The 18,889-nt window shown below is 59.9% G+C and overlaps 1 protein-coding gene across 1 annotated transcript; it reads right to left on the bottom strand.

Annotated features, from left to right (window-relative positions):
- Positions 1–1,017: 1,017 nt before the first annotated feature.
- Positions 1,018–7,029, bottom strand: NLRP6 (NLR family pyrin domain containing 6). The gene is made up of 8 exons (XM_011386026.1): positions 7,001–7,029; positions 6,016–6,296; positions 5,819–5,857; positions 3,917–5,663; positions 3,033–3,125; positions 1,852–2,022; positions 1,609–1,776; positions 1,018–1,156 (listed from the first exon to the last, which is right to left on the bottom strand). Exons 1-8 carry the CDS (start codon positions 7,027–7,029, stop codon positions 1,018–1,020), a joined length of 2,667 nt encoding a protein of 888 aa, XP_011384328.1.
- Between the last annotated feature and the right edge of the window lie 11,860 nt (positions 7,030–18,889).

Genomic DNA, 18,889 nt, shown 5'->3' with positions numbered 1-18,889 from the left:
CCCTCCACGGCCCCCATGGCTGCTCCAGCTGTCTTTGGGGGGTGGGGGGATGCCGGCCTCAGGGGGCAGCAGCTGCATCTGGACTAGAGAGTGAATGAGAGAAGGCCACTTCCTCCGGAAGTGAGGGGCCGGCTCCCAGGTCCCCTCCACCTGCACTGGGGTCTCAGGCGAAGGCCTGAGGACCCGAGGGCAGTGCACTGCTGCCCTGTCCTCAAGGCCAAGCTTGCCTCAGAGCTCCCTGCAGTCAGGCTGGCTCCAGAGCCTCAGTCCCTCACCCATGAGATGGGGACAATGGCCCCACCCTATATAAGTGGGTTAGAGGCCCAAGGAAAGCTCGTTAGGGCACGCGGCCAAATGCAACAGACACGAATAGAAACAAACGCAAAGGAGAGTTTATTGCCAGTGTGGGCGGCTGCCGGCAAAGCTGCCGCGCCCACCCTCCCGCTCTCTGACCCGAAGACGGTGGACAGTGGGTGGACTCGTCAGGTTCAGGAGGCTTCCCTTCTAACGCCACTTCCCAAATTCCTGGGGAGGGACGGTGACCCGCCTGCCTCTGCTCGAGGGTAAGCCCTGCTTGATCCTCTGGCCCAGGGGCAGAGCCCTGGGCTGTGAGGCCACACTGAGGCTGGAGGCCGGGTCCGTGACGGTTCACTCTGCACCCGGCACACCAGGTAAGGGCCAACACGGGGTAGGTGCTCAGTGACCGGAGGCTCTCAGCATCATTATTGTTGCTGGGAAGGGTCTGCAAGGGGACAGCTGCAGGGTCCTAGGACAGGGAGGCGTTGACTCCGGGTGTGGAGGACAGAGGCATGACCTGTCCCCAGTGTGTGTGGGGCGGGGCCCATCCCAGACCAGGCGAAGCGCCCTGTCTGTCTGAGCTTCTCCTTTGCCTGTCCAGGGCCCCGCAGGCTCAAAAGAGCTGCCCAGAGATGCAAGCAACGCCCCCTGCCCTTGGAGTGGGGAAGCCCACCCCACAGGGCTGCCTGGAGCCTTCCTAGCTGCTCTGCTGTCCAGGCTTCAGAGGGCACTGCTGAAGCTTGTGGGAAGCTCAGGGTGGCTGTCCAGTCCTGTGTGTGTGATGACCAGACCTGGCTTTGCTGTCCTCACTGCCCGCAGCTCCTCCAGGGACTGCTCGCTCAGCTCCACGGACGTCAGGCTACAGGAACAGGATGCAGGAGGGAGTTGGGGGGAGTCCAGGCCTTGGGGGAGGCAGCAACAGGGGGCAGTGGGGGCAGTGATGGGCTGTTGGCCCGGGTTGTGCCAAAAGTACACAGGGACAGAAGGTGGCCAGTCAGGGGGGTTTTCAGAGATTGGGGACAGGGGACAGGAGCTGGGGGCCGAGCCTTTGGAGGAGTAAGAGGGTTAGGGATCACGGACCCGGACTGTGGCCATGGGCCCCAGACGACAGATGGACGTCGGTGTGGCAGTGGTCGAGGCCAGGGGCTGGGGCCAGGGCTCTGGAGGTGTGCCTCCAGGCGTGGGTCAGAGTGGTCACTCAGGGGGGCCCCGGAGGGCTCATCTCTTGGGCCAGGTGAAGCGCCCAGGTCCCCACCCCAGCCCGGGCTTGAGAGGCTGTGTTCCCAGCCCCCCTCCCGTGCCCGCATCCACCTGAGGGTCTGCAGGCGGCATCCTGGGTGCTGCAGGACGGCACACAGGTAGGTCACCATGGGGCCCGACAGCTGGCAGCCGCTGAGATCCAGGGTGCTGAGTGCAGGGCCCTGCCGGAGCGTGCTGACCAGGTACTGAAGGGCTTCCTGGAGGCCGGGCTGCTGCACCCTGGGGGTCCGGTTGACCTTAGGGACTGCCGCGGGTTCCCACCGCTCCCCTTGCCCCTCCCAGCCCAGGCCTCACCTGAGTGTCTGCACCCGGCACCGGGGCCAGGCCAGGCCTGCGCACAGCACACGCAGGCCGCTGTCGCTGAGTCCGCTGTGCAGCAGGCTCAGCTCCGTCAGGGCAGGGGCCACCCTCAGGGCCTCAGAGAGGTCACCGCAGGCTGCGTCCGGCAGTTTGCAGTGGCTCAACCTGTGGGTAAGAAGCACGTGGCCTGTGTGCAGGCCCCTCGGCCACCTCGCTGCACCCCGACCTCGCAAACCACCCGCTCCTCGGGGGCTGTCATTCAGTCCGAGGAGTGTTGGCTCCACAGCCTTCCCTGCTCTCCGTCACCACAGGTGTCCCCGTGGGCCCTGACCCCACGGGCACGTGCTGGCCCGTGCTCCAGGACACTGTTCTGCCAGAGCTTTCTGAGGAGCCCGTGCGGACGTCGCTCACATGTTTCCCTGTGCGGCCCGTCAGGTTAAGGCAGGACATAGCTGCTTAGTCAGCCGGTCCCCAGCGGCTGGGCAGTCCCGTCCTTCCTGCTTCTTTGCCATTATAGATACTGCTGTGCCGAGTGCCACAGTGCATTTCGCTCATTGGTAGGACTGACAGCCGGAGGTGCTGATCACCCTTCCGGCTCCCTGTGTTTGCTTGCAGGGTGCCGGAAACACCCGCAGGTGAGCTAAGCCACCATGTCACGCCAACATGACGGAGCCTGTCACCGTGCCCATCAGTACCAGCTCCAATGATCATTCTGACTTTCTGCTCATGGGGTGACAGCTGACAGTACCTGGAAAGTGCTGTACCTGAGTGGCCCTCCAAGGTGAAATCTACTGGCACCCACTCACGGGGAGGGCTGGAATGCAGGCAGGCTGGCCTCCATCCAAACCTCCATCCACAGGGACCGCCCAGCATTCCCACCCGCTCCAGGCACCCTTCCCTTTATGGAAATACACCACCCCTCCCGCAGGACGCGGCTGCTTCCCACCGAACCGGGGCCCACGCCCTTCCACGCCAGCCCCTGAGTGGCGATGGAGCCCCTGCCCCGTCTTCTCGTCTGCTGCCTGTGTAGGCAGCGCCTGTCCGCTCCAGCATGGGACGCCAGAGGCTCCAAGCTCTCAGCCAGTCCCCTCAGCCACCCCCAAGCAGGGCCACACCTCTGCCCTGCCCTGGGTATCCTGCTCGGTGGCCCCAGGGGCTGGGGCACGGTCACTCACGTCAGGCTGTTCAGACCACACTGCTGGTCGGCCATGGCTTCGCAGAGTGGGCGCAGAGGGGAGGCTTGAGGTTTTCTCGCGGTGGCTTGGGAACTGTGGAGAGAGAAGGGAGGTGAAGGCCCTGGCCCCTTCCAGCCCCCTCCTTTCACAAGGACCCTTCCTGTGGTCCTCAGGTGTCGGAGCTGCCTCTGCCCTCCCCCCATGCTGAGCCAGGACCCCTCTGCCCCTGCACCCCAAACCCAGAGCGAAACAACTCGTCTGCGGCCCTGCACTCTCCCCACCGACGTCATCTGCGTAAGCCAGTGGGGGCGTGTCACCGGTACCCCTGGTCTGCATCTGTCCTTGCACCTGCAGGCGGCATCCCCAGCTCCTGTCAGCATCTTGACACTCGGTCCCTAGACAGATGCTGAGCACCTGGGCCAGGTGCTGGCTTGGAGCCAAGTGCACGGAAACAATGACACAGGCCTTGCCCTGGAGCAGCTGAGGGTCTGGTGGAGGAGATGGGTGTGGGCAGATGTCACGGCATATGCTGGTTAGTGGCCAGCTGGGGGAGTCTGGGCCGCAAACAGTGTTCTGGGGTAGGGGACAGCAGGTGCAGTGGCTCAGAGCATGGGGAGCACGGTGTCTTCCAGAGCTTACGAGAAAGCGGCGGTGGGTTGAGGTGTGTGTGTGGGGGGGTCTACAGCTATGTGGCCAGGCTACGACGTGAGCCTTGATGTGGCCGGGTGTGAGTACAGGGAGGGGGAAAGAGGTGGTCACTGGGAGGCCACGTCACCAGGGGTGGGCAGAACCAGCCCTCATGCCCTGCGCCTGGTCTGGGGAGACGACTCCCAGGCGACAGCTTGCGCTAGGCCCGCAGAGGGTGTGGTAGCCCCAGGACTCACGAGCTGCTGCCCAGGCTGCTCTGTAGTCGCTTCATCAGGCTGCTCTTCTTCTTCTTGTCCTGCACGGGGGTCAGCCGGCAGCTGTCCAGCCGCAGTGCTTGTCCCGCTGGGCAGCACCGCACGCAGTAGCTCAGCACGGTCAGGTCCATGCGGCTGAAACGCACGCGCTGCAGCGCCAGCTCGGGCAGGCCCCGCAGGGCCTGACGCACGAAGGCGTCGTCCTGCGTCTCGTACAGACAGTACAGCAGCTCCAGCGGCGAGTTGAACTCGCTCTCCTCGTCCTCCGGCTCCTCAGCGCCCTCCAGCGCCTCGGCCTCCTGCATGCCCTCCAGCTCTGCCCTGGCGCGTCCCCAGCCCTGGCCCTGCACCCACCTCAGAACGTCCTGCTTCACGTGCTCTGAAACCACGCAGCCGAAGTGGCGCTCGATGTCGCGCATCCGCTCGGCGCTCAGCAGTCCGAAGAGGAAGCGCGTAGTGAGCGCGAGGTGGCAGCGCAGTTCGGCGTCCCCTCTCAGAAGCTCGCCCACGCCGCCAGCCGGTGCTCCGGGAGGCCCCTCGCCCTCCAGCATGTATGACAGCGCCGCGAAGAACTCCTGGAAGCTCTGGTCGATAAACTGGTAGGTGACCTCGGTCTCCAGAACGCCGGCAAGCTCCTTCTTGCTGAGAAACAGCATCTGGACTTTGGAGCCACGGAGCTCCAGTTGCTCCAGATCCGCCTCAGCGAACTGCGCCCTGCGCCGGAGGACGCCTTCGCGCGCCAGGCGGCACAGCTTGCGCAGCTCGCCCCGCAGCCGGGGCCCATCCGCCGCGGGTGCCGAGCTCAGGACACTGGCGATGAAGAGCAGGTACACCGAGGTGGTGGTCTTGGAGGTGCGTGACAGGTCCTGGCCAAGCTCCAGCTGTTGGCGCAGGACGGTGCACACGATCCAGCACACGAAGGGCACGAAGCACAGCGCGAACAGCGTCTCATTCTCCTTCACGAAGCGGTAGGCACGCTCCGCCTGCCACTCGTCCTGGAAGAACTTGAAGAAGTACTTCTTCTTGTCCTTGTCTGAGAAGCCGCGCACCTCGGCGCACTGCGGGGAGCACAGGCGGTCCTGCAGCCTGCCGGGTGCGGCAGTGCGCGTGGTCACCAGCAGGCGCGCCCCGGGCAGCAGCACCTTGCTCAGCAGGCCGCCCAGCACTCGCGCGCCGGTGGTGGCCTCGAAGGGGTCGGCGCAGGGCGCAGCCTCCGGCGCCGGCAGGTCGTCCACGCCATCCAGGATGAAGAGCAGCCGTTCGGACTGTGCCAGCATCTGCCGCACGGGCGCGCCGCGGTCGGGGCACTGGTCCAGGATCAGGTCGGCCAGGCTGCAGGCGCCGGGTCGCTCGAGCAGCTCTCGGCAAGGCAGGAAGAAGGCGAAGTCCACCTGGCCGTGGTACAGCTTGCCCGCCGCCCAGTCGTACAGGATCTTCTTGGCCGCCATGGTCTTGCCGATGCCCGCCGGACCCTGCAGCACCACGGTCAGCGGCCGCTGGCCCTCCTCGTCGCGGCCGAACAGGCGGTTGAAGGTGTGGGTGTCCGAGCGCCGAGCGCGCTCTGGCGGCGGCTCCTCCTCGGGCCCCGGGCCCTCGGACTCCAGGGCGGCGCTCTCGGGCGCGATGAGCAGCTTGGTGAAGCGCTTGGTGATCTTGACGGAGCGGGCGTTCCTCTCCTTCACCTTGGCGTGCTGCCGCAGCACGTGCTCGCGGTACTTCTTCCTGTACTCTGCGTGGAGGCGGCCGAGGGTGGCGGGGCTGGGCCGGCCGCGCCCGGGGCCCGTGGCCCCCCACCGGCTCAGGCCTCAGTTTCCCCTGCCCCGCCCCAGCCCTCCTCCCCCGCCCGCTCCTCCCTGGGACCAGCCGTCGGAACCTCCGACCTACCGGAGACGGAGAGCAGCACCGAGGAGCTGGCGCCGAGCCCTGAAAGGGAGGCCGACCTGCGGTGAGGCCACGCGAACGTGCTGCGGGGGCGCCGTCGGGGGTCAGGGCCACCCTCCAGAGCGCCGGGGCCGGGATTCTGCCCAGACGCGAGGGAACAGATGGGCGGGAACCCCGGCGACCCCCCGCCCCGCGCTCACGCTGCAGCCGCTGCTGTTTGAGCCGCGCCGCGACGTCGCGCACGTCCGCCCTCTTCAGGGTCTTGCGGGCCACGTCCAGCGCGGGCTCCGGCCCGTAGAAATGGGTCAGCTGCTCGGCGAGGTCCACGGCGTCTGCGCCCTCCAGCCGCCCCCACGGGATGCTGCGGCCGTCCAGCTGCGCGTCCCGCAGCTTGTGGCGGAAGCGCTTCAGCTGCTCCTGGCTCAGGTCCTCGAGCGCGGCCAGGAGCAGCTCGCGGGCGGCGGCGTCTCGGGGCTCCACGCTGGGGGCGGGAGGGCGGGCGCGGTCAGCAGGCATCCCGCGTCCCGAGACCCTGCCCGGCTTCGTCGCCGCCCCACCCCGCCCCCCGCGACCCGGCGTCCTGGCGCCCACGACCGGCAGGAGCTCAGGCGGCCCCGACGACTCCCCGGGGGCTCCAGGCCCAAGCTCAGCAGAGAGGGGCTTTCGCCCCTCCCAGGACCTGGGTCCGGGGCTTTGCCTCTGAGCGCGTCGCCGCCTGGTGATGATATTGGGGAACTCCAGGGCGGGCACTGGCCACTGCTGACCCAAGCGCTTGGGGGCACCTTCCTGCTCCGTGCCTCCCTTCCTGCCTGGTGCCTTCTCACACCTGGCGGTCAGGTCGGCCGCCCAGGGCTAGGTGTGCGGGAAGCCTTCGCTCGCCCCTTCCCTGCCTTCTCTGCCCTGGCCTCAGCAGAGAGCACGAGTCCGCCCCGCCGAGTCTTCCTGAATCCGGGACTGGGGGGTCTTGCACGGAAGGCGGGGCTGAGTCCGAGCCCCTAGTGGGGCATGGACCCCAGGGTGCCCTCTGTGGGGCAGGACTCCTCAGAATCCCCAGTCTGGCTGAGTGGGGGGAGGGTGCGCACGTGGGGGTGCAAGGCCCCAGGTAGTTAGCAGGGTGAGGCAGCAGCCCCAGAGGGCTGAGATCAGCGGGTCCCCCAAGTGACCAGTCTGAGACCCAGCACTCACCTGGAGAAGGAAGCCTCTGGCTGGTCCATGGCAACCGGCACCTGGGTCTAGAAGTCAGGGACAGAGGTGGGGATCAGAGAGGTGGCGCTGAGAGCTGGGTGGGCGGGGCCGGGCGGCGGGGCGGGGCCGGGGCGGGGCCGGGCGGCGGGGCGGGCCAACGCCCGCACCTCAGCGCAGGAACATGGATCTTGGACCTCTGACCCCAGACTCGAGGGAACACAGGCATGTCGTTTGAAGTCCCTGAGTTCCTGGTGACATGTTTTGGCAGCCACAGGCCGCAAACTCGGCCGCGTCCGCGAACACCTGTGTGACTGCGCGTGTCTGTGACCGCGTCCGTGAGCGGCCTCTGTTTGCTGTCCCCTCAGGAGGAAGGCCCTGGCGCCCTTTTCTCCCTGTGATTTGTTTTTCTATTTTAGAGAAATGGCCCCCACCTCTCCCTGAGGAGGGCTCGTGGTGTCAAGGCTGTGGTCTGTTCAGTCACACGCACATGGTGGCCTCCTTGCCCTCTCCTGCGCCCTGAACTCCTGCTGAGTCCAAGCAGCCACTTGCAACACACGACAGGCCAGCACACGTCCTGGGGGGCATGGGGCATTTCGTGCTTTTCAAGGGACGCCTTTCGCTTGTCCCCACAGAACCCTGAGAGGCGCCCGCCTCCTGTGTGGGCAGCATCGCCCTGGGCCAGGCCCAGAGCAGGGGCGAGACCCTCACCTCAGGCACGCGTGGGAGCACCCAGCAAAGCAGGGAAGTGGCCAGCATCTCCTTGGGGCCAGGGTCCTGGGGACGAACTCTGAGCAGAGCCTGGCCTCAGCTGCCTGCGGGGATGACATGTGAGTCCTCGGTGGGTCGCAGCCCCTGACTCACTGGCATTCTGCCGACGGAGCTTTGCCAGGGAAAGCGACAGCTTGGACAACGGATGCAGACATTTCAGGCTGGGCTGTGGACAGTCTGGGCCTCGCAGACCTTGGTGGCACTGCGGGGCCCTGGGCCACAGCCCCACTGTCCCCCTGAGATGTTCTCGCACACTCTCGCTCCTCCAGGCCTGGACGGGCACCCTGCACAGGCCCCCGCTGCGTTTCCCCCAGAGGTGCCTTCGTTTTCTGTCTCCACGGCACAAATTCTGGAAAGTGAGTTCCCTGCGACCGTGCTGTCCCCCTCCCGTGTGGTTTCAGACAGAAAGTGCCACGGTCAAGCGTACACACTCCTAAGCCAGACCGTCTGGGGTCACGTCCGGGCTGGGTGACCTTGGGCCAGTTACTGAGCCTCTCTGTGCCTCGCTGACTCATCAGCGAGATGGCACATCATAGCACAGCAGGGGCCGGGCCGAGAATGGTGACGCCATCACACTCATGCCTGGCATGTCCTAGGCATTAGTTACTGTCACCGCTCAGGTTCCGTGGGGGCCCCTCCTATGAAGCTGTTTTCTGGGGCCACCAAGAATGTCCAAATTTCTACCCCCAGCTCAGTCGTGACTTCACATCACCTCTCCCCAGCACTCAGCACTGCTGACTAGGGAGCGTCCTCGAAACGTTCTTTTCCTTTTGTCAAAGGAACCGAGATGGCACTGGGCCCAGGCGACTGGGGCCAGGTGACATGGGTTGCTTCTGCTCCGGGGTGCCCAAGGCCTGTGACTTGGAGATGCCAAAGCCACCTCCATCTCCTGAGATAGTTCCTCCTGGAGTGGACTCTGCCCTGCAAACTCTCAGCACCTGCTGATAACAGCCCTGGGGAAAGCCATGATAGCGGGGGACAGTAATTCCAGGAACTCTCGCCCCGGGGGTGACACTTGCAAGCATGGGAGTGAGCAGGAGGCTGGGAGCGGCGGGGAGGGGCCCCTGGAGAGCTGGGGGTGGAGAGGGGACAGGAGCAGAAGTAAGGGGGAGGGAAGGGTGAGGAGCCAGCTGCATGCAAAGCCATTTCCTTCTGGATTTATGTCACTGCAAGGTTTAGCTTCTGAGCAGGGCCATCTCTGCAGGCACAACTTTAAAAGCTTTCACAAATAACCTAGGCTGCGTTTGAATTTCCTCCAAGGTCCCTCCCACAGGGATTTTACTACCCAGGAAAATTTCATGAGAACCTGGGGTCATTTCTTGCACACTCTGGGCCTCTGCGGCTAAGCCGGCCCCAGCCTCACGATGCCACGTGCCGTAAGTGCACAGTCTCGCACCTCAGTTATGTCTCAATAACACTGGAGAAAGAAGACCAGAGTAGCCGCGTTTATTTCAGGCAGTAGATTTTAGAGCAAGGAAAATCCTCAGGAGTCAGGAGGGGCACAGATAACGACGAAAGGGTCAGTTCTGCACGAAGACACACAGCCCTAACGTGCGCACACCCAGGAACGGCGCTGGCTGCAGGGGAAGAAGCCGCAGAGCCGCAGGGAGCGACAGTCGAATTCGGTAGTTGGCAGACCGCGCAAGCAGGACCAGTAAGGCCGTAGCCCGACTCGGTGGCGCCGTCCACCAACGGGACCAAGACACCTACCCACCGGCCTCTCCATCCCACACCACAGAGGACACCTCCCCCTCGACCACACGTGGAACATTTGCCGAGAGAAACCACACTCGGCCAGGACACACACTTTCACAAACAAATTAAAAGAACAGAAACCATACAGTGCTCGAAAACCCCATAACTTGGGGCGACTGAACTTCCAAATAACACAAGCTTCCAAGAGGAAGTCTCAGAAGAAATTTAAAATTATTTTTTACTAAATTAAAAAAAATAGCTTATCAAAATTAAAGTAGTGCTTAGAGGAAAAGTTATAATATTGACTGCATATAGTAGACAAGAAGAATGCTCTAAAATCAACAACATAAGCTTCCACCTTAAGACACTAAAAAAGGAAAGCAAATTGGGTCTAAAGGTAACAGAAAAAAGAAATAATAAAAATCAGAGCAGAGGTCAATGAAACTGAAAGTTGGAAGCTAATAGAGAAAATCAAAGAATGAACAGCTAGTTAGTGCTTTGAAAATGCCAGTAAAATTCATAAGCCTCTAGCCAGGCCAACCAAGAAAAAAAGAGATAAGGCACAAATTACTGACATCGGAAGTGAAATGGAAGCCATCACTACAGACCTCATGGACTTTAAAAGGGTGATGAAGGGTTATCGGGAACAACTCTGTGCCCACAAATTCGGTAACTTAGATAAAATGGATAAATTTCATGAAAGACACAACCTACCAAAACTCATACAGAAATAGATAGTTCGAATGTATATCTATGGAAGAAATTGAATCACCAATGAATAACTTTCCAAAACAGAAAGCACCAGGCCCTGGTGGGTTCACTGGTGAATCCTACTACACATTTAAAGAAGAAATGATAACAGTTTTTTATAATCTCTTCCAGAAAATCGAAGCAGAGGGAATACTTCCGAACTCATACTATGAAGCCCGCATTAACGTAATACCCAAATCACACAAAGATGTTACAGGAAAGAAAAATAGTAGGCTGACATCCCTCATGGACATAGATGCAAAAATCTTCAACAATGTGCTAGCAAATCGAGTCCAACATGTGTAAAATGAATTATACACCACAGCCAAGTGAGATTTATTTATATATCTTTGTATCGATAGATGCAGAAAAAGCATTTGATAAAACCTAATACCTATTTATGATAAAAACTCGGGGGGACTTCCTCAGCTTGGTAAAGAACATCTACAAAAAACCTATGGCTAACAGTGAGAAACCAAATGTTTCCCCTCTAAGACCAGGAACAGGACAAGGACACTCTGTGCCGCCACCCATTCCACAAAGGAGCTGTGGCCTGCACAGCGGGGCTGGAGGCAGTGACGAAGCGCCTCCCGGCTGAGTAGGAGGAGGTAAACTCTTGGTTTTTGCCCGTGATATGATTGTCTACGTAAAAATTCTAAAGCACAAAAAACTCCTGGATCTAATAAGCGATCATAATGATGCTGCAGGATACAAGGTTAATATACAAAAGTCACTTCTTTTTCTATGTACCAGGAACGAACCATTAGAATTTGACATGAAAACATAATGTCATTTACAGTAGCACCAAAAAGTGAAATACCCGGGCCCCGGCTGAGCAGTACACGTGTGAGAGCTGAAGCTCCCAGGAGAGACAAGGGAGCTCTCAGTCGGCGCGGAGATGGCTGACACTGGGCGGGAAGCCTCAGTGTTAAGATGTCGGCTCCTCCTGAAGGGATCTGTCAAGGTCAACACAATCCCTGTAAAAATTCCGGCAACTTAGTTTGTGGAAATTGACAAACTTATCTAAAGTTAATATGGAGGCAAAAGACCCTGGAGGTCGGAGGGCTGACGCTTCCTGGTTTCGCGACTTGCTGTAAAGGAAACACGATCAGGACAGTGAACGTTGGAAAGGCCTAGACACACAGACCAGCGGCCAGAGCAGAGAGTCCAGACGCAGACGCGCACGGACACAGTCCACTCACCTCGGACAAAGCGGCAGAGGCCATTCTGATGAGAAAGGCTATCTTTTTGACAAACGCTACTGGAACAACTGGATGGCCACGCGACAAATATCTAGACCCAGACCTTACATCTTCACAAATATTAACTCAAAATGGCTTGTGGATCTAGATGTTAAACGCAAAGCTATAGAAGTTTTAGAAGATAACATAGGAGAAAATCTAGGTGACCTTGGGTTTGGCGATGATGTTTTAGATGAAACACCGAAAACATGATCCATGAAAGAAAAAGCAGTACGCTTGACTTAACTAAAATTAAAAACGTCTGCTTTGCAAAAGACACTATTGAGAGAATAAAAAGATAAGCAACAGACTGGGAGAAAATATTTGCAGAAGACATATCTGATAACGGACTGTTACCCAAAATACACAAAGAACTTTCAAGATTCAACAGGAAGAAAACTAACGACTTGCATAAAAAATGGTCAAAAGCTCCTGACACTTCACCAAGGAAGATGAAAATAAACATATGGAAAGAGGCTCAGCAGGCCAGTCTCTGGGGGAGTGCAAGTTAAAGCAGTGGGAGAGAGCTACACACCTAGAAGGGAGGACGGAGCAAGACCCAGAGCACCCGCAGCTTGTGCTGGCAAAGTCTGGAGCCACGGGGACCCGCTCCGTGACCCAGACGGCGCAGCCACTTCCGAAGACAGTTCGGAGGTTTCCAGCCGTGGAAAGGCACAGAGGAACCTTTTGTGCACATTACGAAGCGAAAGAGGTCATTCTGAAAAGGCCACGTCGTGTATGATTCCAACTCCGTGACATTCTGGAAAGCGGAAAACTAAGGAGACAGTGAAAGGTCAGGGGGTGTCTGGGGTCGCGGGCGGGCAGGGTGAACAGACGGAGCACAGAGGATCCTTGGGGCAGTGAAACTACTCCGTGTGACACTATAATGGTGAACGTATGACATCATTCACGTGCCCAAACCCACGAATGCACGATGCTGACAGCGAACCCTACTGTCAACCACGCACTTAAGTAATAGTGCTGTGTCCTCTCGGTTCATGGGTCGTAACAAACGCAGCACGTGGACGCGGGCGGTAGTAACAGGAGCCGGGGCAGGTGGATGTGCACGAGCTCTTCTCTCTCTGGGCATTTTGTCTTTAACCTAAAACTGCTCTAAAACCTAAAGCTTGATGAAAAACCGCGATGTGATAGCACTTCACACCCAGTGGGATGACTCTACTCAAAGGACGGACGGCGCCCGGTGGGCCCTGCGCCGTCTGTGCGCCCGATTCCCATAGCCCGCGGAAGGCAGCTGTGGGCTCGGCGGCTGAGACGGACCCCACAGCGGCTGAGACATGACAGAAGTCACCTGCCTGAGCAGCAGCTCTGAGGGGTCCAGGACCCAGATCCCACTGTCTGGGGCGGCTGCCCCTGAGTTGGCCTGGGTGACCTGTGGGACAGGGGAAGGCCAGGGGCGAGGATGTACCACTTCCCTCCGAGGGCAAGACCAGGACGGCACCAGCCACTGTCCCCCTTGGCTGCTACCTCCTGGGGCCGCGCTCAGGGGTCAGGGAGGTGGGGCCGAGTGCCCAGCCCAAATTCCATGGCCACAGACACCCCTCCCAAGTCTGTTGCTTCGCCCCCACCAGGCCCCCGCCTTGCGGGCTCCGCAGGGGCCCCCTCACTTGTGTCCAGGGACTCTGCATGGAGACCCAGCAGTCTTGATGCTGTGTTCCCGGGCCGGGCGTGGGGCATGTCAGTTCAAGGTAGGACGCGTGGCCCAATCTAGGCCCAAGTCCCCAAGGACCGTCCACCTGGCTCCACAGATCGCAGAAGACGTGCCCCTCCTGCGCTTCGGCCTCTCCAGGGGCTTCGCCCCATCACAGGGCTCCGCTTTCCCTGAAGAAGCGTGAGGTGTTTCTCCCTCTGCTCACTGCCCCCCGGGTCACCCCACTCCCCTGCCCAGCCCCCCGGCAGTGCGCTTGCTCCCATCCACTTCCTCTGTCCTTCCCTCCTGCCACTGCCCCACACTCCGACGCCCCGCACTGTCCTGCCCGCCCCCTCTCCTCTGCAGCAGCAAAGCCGGCCCCCCTCCTACACGGCGGCCCCCCGGCTCCCCCACTACACAATTGGGCCCCGGAGCCTCTAGGGGTGTCCAGTGGAAGTAGGTGTGGCAGGCCCTGCCAGGGGCCCCAAGACCTCCCTGCTCTTCCTCCTCGCCAGCGGGACCCACCCTGTGAGGATTAGTTAGGCAACTTCCTACAAGCTTCATTTCCCAGGAGGTGACTGGGGGACACGGTCTTGGCCAATGACAGGGAAGAGGAAGTCTGCTGGGTGAGCTTTTGGGGGGCCAGTGCTCCTGGTGCAGAGGATGGTGGGGTGCAGACCCCTGCTCCCGGCCTCTAGCCCTCTATCCCCAGAGGCCGTGGGCACAGGGTTCTGGGGTCTGGGGTGACGCGTGTGAGGCTGGAGGGGCAGGCAGAGTGAAGGGGTCCGATCCACAGATGACGTCGGGGCCAGGCCCTTGCTGGGTGACAGGTGCTCCCTGTGGGTTTCCATCTGGGCACCCCAGGCAGTGCCAACGGGCCACGTGGAACTCTGCCTCCGAGGCGGGCCCTGCCCCCAGCCTGTTTCTGATGCCCTTTGTCTCTATCTCCCGTGAACCCGACAACGCCCTCTGCACCCCCAGGGGCCCAGCTCCCCCAAGAGTGCCCTCCCTTCTCCCTACAGGGCCAGGCAGAGGCTCCTCTCCGGGGAGCCTGCTGCTCAGACACGCCCCGCTTGGCTACCTGGTCCTCCAACAGGCCTGTCTAAGTGGCGGGCACTGGTCTTTGAAGGAGACGGAGAACATCACTCAGCCTGAAAAGGAAGGACGTTCGGGTGCAACTCGGGGGCCTTTCCCGCTTTACACTAAGTGGAGTGAGCCAGTCACGGAAGGACAAGTCCTGTGTCATTCCACTCACATGAGGTCCTCACAGCATTCAGAGGGAAGTAGATGGTGGTGCCAGGGGCTGTGGGACGGGATGGGGATGACTGCTTAATGGGGACGGAGTGTCGGTTTGGGAAGACGGGAAGGTCCTCGGGACGGTGGTGGCGATGCTTGCACAGCACTGTGACTGTGCCCAACACTGCCGAGCTGTGCGCTGACAATGGTCACGATGGGAAGTTTTATGTTCCGTGTGTTTTACCTCGATTTACGAATATAAGCCGAAGACAGTCAACTCACCTAGAATCTGATTAATGATTAGCTCAGCTTTCTCCCCAGACCTGGTGGAACGGAGCCCTGGTGCTGAACCAGGGGGGGCTGTGAGCAGGGCCCAGAGGACGGCCAGGCACGTTCCGCCCGGAGGACAGGGTCCATGACGTTCAATCAGACCTATCACGCAGCAACCTTTGTCACCTTCAGAGAGCGGGGCCTGCTGGGTGTCCCCGCCTGTCCGTCTCCCTCTCTGAACCCTAAACCCCATCAGGCTAAATTACTCATTGCCTTGCTGGTAGCCAGTGAGCCCCTCTCACCTGCCCAGGCCCACACCTTGCTCATAACACCACCTGTGGGGAGGGCAGGGCAGCCCCACCTTCTGGCCTGGCCCCCAGCTTCCTGTTGGTGCCCCCTGCGGGGGTGGGGGCAGGGTCTTGACCCGTGGCCTCTTGTGGGCGGGACTTGGTGGAGGATCATGGGACGGCTTCCATTGGAAAGGTGGCCTGGACCTTCACTTACAGGGGACAGACCCCTTGTCGCCGCATCAGACAGATGAGGGGGATGCCCACCTTTGCAGGAGGCCCAGGGCCGGGATGACCGAAGCCTGGCAGGAGCAAAGAGCCAGGTGGCACCTGAGACACAGCTTCACAAAGCCCTGCCTCGCAGCCCTGCTGGTGCCCTCGGCCCCACCTGCTCCTTGCTCCGTGGCAGGGCCAGCTGCCCCCTAAGAGCCCGGCGACCTCCAGCCTCTCCGGGGTCACACGCCAGGACAAACGCTCTGCCAGTTCTCCCAGCCTCTGGGCAGCTACCAATAGCCCACTTCTGTGCTGCAGCCACTTCCTAAGGGTCAGTCTTCTGCCACCCCCCTTGGTCCTCAGAGTCTCAGTCCACTCAGCTGAGCTGCCACTGCAGTCGCCCACGAGCCCAGTGAGCCCCAGATGCTCAGGGTGTGCCCGCTCACAGCCCTCCTGGACCTGGCCCCTGGGCTCCCAGCCTTCCTACCACCCCAGCTCAGCCCTCCGTACACTCACTGTGGTGTCCACCCCATTGACATGCACGACTTGCCACACCCGGTGATTTTCTGCCAGGATGTCATCCTGTCTCCCAAACCTCATCTCGGCTCCACCCACGAGTCCTAGGAAATCTCAAACCCATGTCTCAAAGCGAACCTTGTTCTTTCTCCCCAGAGTCTCACCTAGGCTGTCCCCACCCCAGCTGCTGGCCGCTCGCCAGTCTGTCTCCCACCTCGAACTTTTCTGTCCCTGCAGAACCGGCCACCAGAGCATTCTGTCACATCTGTCCTCAGCACACAGGATCCCACCGCCCAGCCCCTCCCTCCACCCCCGCTTTCCCACAGCCTGCTCTGGGTGACCCTGCGGCCACAGGGGTCTTGTGAACCCTACATCAGATCGCACCCCTCCTCTGCTCAGTAAAAGGAACCAGGCCTCCCTGGATTATTTTAAGACTCGGGCACAAAATACACCAGATGAGCCTGGAGCATTTTATAGTGCCAGTAGCTCAGGAAATGTTCAAAACAAATTAAAAAGAGAAAACTCGATAAAGATAAGGGCACACCAAGGGACACAGCAGCCAAAACAAAGAACTCCCACTGCTAAAACTGGAAAACTGAGCAACGGAATAAAGCAGTATTGATGACCATCCCACATGTAAAACAGACAGACGCCCGAGTCCGTTCTAATCGAGATAACTGAATAAATAATAATAAATGGGTAAGTAACAGATACAGTAAGAATGGGAGAACATCTCCCACGCAGAAGGGTTCGGAACCAACTGTGCGGGCCCAGCGTCAGGGAGCCGAGCGGCTGTGCGCGCGGCCTCGCTCCCGCAGGCGGAGTGACCAAGGGACAGAGAACGGTGGCTCCGCGCAGGGGAAAGCGACAAACACACGTCGGCCAGGCGCTCGGGGCGGCAGCGCGGTGCTGTCTTGTACGTAGCATGTGCCCTTGGTGTGGTGTGACAAGAAGGACGTTTTACCTCCCAAAGCCATAACCTCAGTTGCGCTGAGGTGAACAGCAGACAGATTCCAGCAGACGGGCCCCTCCGGTATCCCCAGACGGTCCGTGTCAAAACTGTCAACGTCGAAAACGAGGTAAGTCTGAGCAGCTGTCACGCCAAGAGGAGCCTAAGGAGATGTGGCGACTAAGTGTAGGCGGGGTCCCGGATCGGGACCTGGAAGAGAGGACGGTGGGGGGCAGTAGAGGAAATCTGAATAAAGTATAACAAAATAAAGGCTTTATTTTGTTAATAACGGGCCATTGACTGTGACAAATGCACCATACCAGGCGTCTCATCGCGGTTCTCCGGTTCTCCGGGGAGACAGACTGACGGCTGATGGGAGCGAGTTCCGTCCACAAGCTGGGGCGGGGAGCCCGGGCGGAGCTGCCGGTTCAGGCCTCGTCTGGAGGCGGGAGGGGACCGGCGGGAGGGGACCCGCGCCAGGCGAAGCACACGGCGGGAGGATCTGACTCGCGGGAGGGTCAGCCTTTTTGGTTGAGCCACACCGTCACCTGGTTATGCGAGGCCCCCCCCACGGAGAGGGCAGTCTGCTTCATGCAGTCTGCCACCTCAGTGTGGCTTCTCGTCCGGGAGCACTGCGCAGACACGCCAGCACCACCTCCCGTGGAGCGTCGGGGTGCTCCGTGGCCCGGACAAGTTGACACCCGCCCCCGACGTAAGACGTTAATAATAGGGTGTGGGTTGTATGGGAACTCTCTGTGTCATCTCCAGAATTTTCCTGTAAATCTCAAACTGTTCTTAAAAAATTTACTTTTAAAAATGCCAGAAATATTTGAAGGACGAGTGATTCTCTTGCTTTGAAGCAGCAAACGGCAAATTGTGAACTGCTTACAGAGGAGTCAGGGTGGTCCCCGCCCGGTGACGGCCAGAAGCAGGACTGCGGCCCCGAACCACGAGGATCTGAACTCTGCCAGCAAGCGGTGACCCTGGACGAGGACCCTGAGCCTCACGTGGGAACCACGGCTCCCCGATCCCTTGATGTCAGCTGGGGGAGACTGAGCAGAGGGCCAGCGGCCCGGCCCTGGACAGCCAACCTGCAGGACACCGAAATCATGAGCGAGCTGTCCGGAGCTGCCACGTCCTCGGTAAGTTGTCACACAGCAGGAGACGCTGTTCTATCGGTGATGATGGCATGCGCGATTTCCCGCTGCTGCAAATAATAGGAAGTATTCCTGCTATTGTGACCGGCCTGGGTCACAGCGGGCATCGTTTAATATGGTAAACACCAAAGACAAGAACGGGCGACCAAGTGCTGTCACAGGTGAAGGGACAGAAGAGCCGTAGGGCATCTCCCTGGCACAGTTTTGCCGACCGTATCAGGGTTCTTGGAGACTCAGACCAATGGCGCGCACGTGTGTGTATGTGAGGAGGGCGCACAGGGTTCATTTTAAGGAGTTGGCTCATGTGATTGTGGAGACTTGGCAAGTCCAGGGTCTGCCAGGGGCTGGCAGGCTGGAGGCCCAGGGAAGAGCCAGGGTTGCAGTCTGAGCCCACAGGCCGCCTGCCGCAGAATTCCTGCCTGCTCGGGGAGGTCAGTTCTTCTTTTAGGCCTTTGACTGACTGGATGAGGCCCACCCGCATGGCGCAGGGCAATCTGCTTTCCTCAGAGTACACCGATTTAAATGCATGCTCATCTCATCCAAAACTCGGCTTCACAGAAACATCCAGGATAGTGTTTGACCAGCTACCTGGGCATCATGGCCCAGCCGAGCTGACACATAAAATTAACCATGACAGCAACAAAACTGCCAGGGCTGCGAAAATGCTGTGCCCATCGGGTGGCACCAGCGTCTCTCTGGGGCGCGTCCCACCGGAAGCCGAACTTTAGAGGGAAGCATGGTGCAGGGCAGCAGGGCCTTTGCAGGAGCTCCACCCACAAGCCCCAAAGTTTCAGTAAATCCTGCTAAACCTAAAAAATACTTCAGTGGAAGTATGTTTTTGTAGATAAAAGGAAGGGGCCGAGTTAAATGGCCATTTAGTTTTTAATGAAACAGTGTGAAGCATCGAGTTTTTATGTGACATGAAAGTGGTTTCCACACTTGACTCTGTGTCGGAATTCCTGGGGGGGCGGGGCGGGTGCTATAACAGATGACCAGGACACCCCCAGCATTTCTGATAGATTTCTAGCAAGTTACCAGGGATGCTGGTGCTGCTGCTCCAGGGACCATACTGTGAGAACCACTGCTACGCGATGGAATAGATTTTCTACGCGATACACCCATCTGCATGTCGCCCGCACCAGCATGTTTCCTGGGCCCC

The sequence above is a fragment of the Pteropus vampyrus genome, unplaced genomic scaffold, assembly GCF_000151845.1.
Source record: "Pteropus vampyrus isolate Shadow unplaced genomic scaffold, Pvam_2.0 Scaffold865, whole genome shotgun sequence".
Taxonomy (NCBI): domain Eukaryota; kingdom Metazoa; phylum Chordata; class Mammalia; order Chiroptera; family Pteropodidae; genus Pteropus; species Pteropus vampyrus.
The sequence above is the reverse complement of the archived record's forward strand: the minus strand, read 5'-3'. Positions and strand labels throughout refer to the sequence as shown.

Coding starts and splice junctions, on each gene's coding strand:
- NLRP6 (XM_011386026.1), bottom strand. CDS start 7,029: ATGGACCAGCCAGAGGCTTCCTTCTCCAG. Junction 6,297..7,000: donor CCAGAGGCTTCCTTCTCCAG/GTGAGTGCTGGG, acceptor TCCCGCCCCCAG/CGTGGAGCCCCGAGACGCCG. Junction 5,858..6,015: donor CAAACAGCAGCGGCTGCAGC/GTGAGCGCGGGG, acceptor CCTCCCTTTCAG/GGCTCGGCGCCAGCTCCTCG.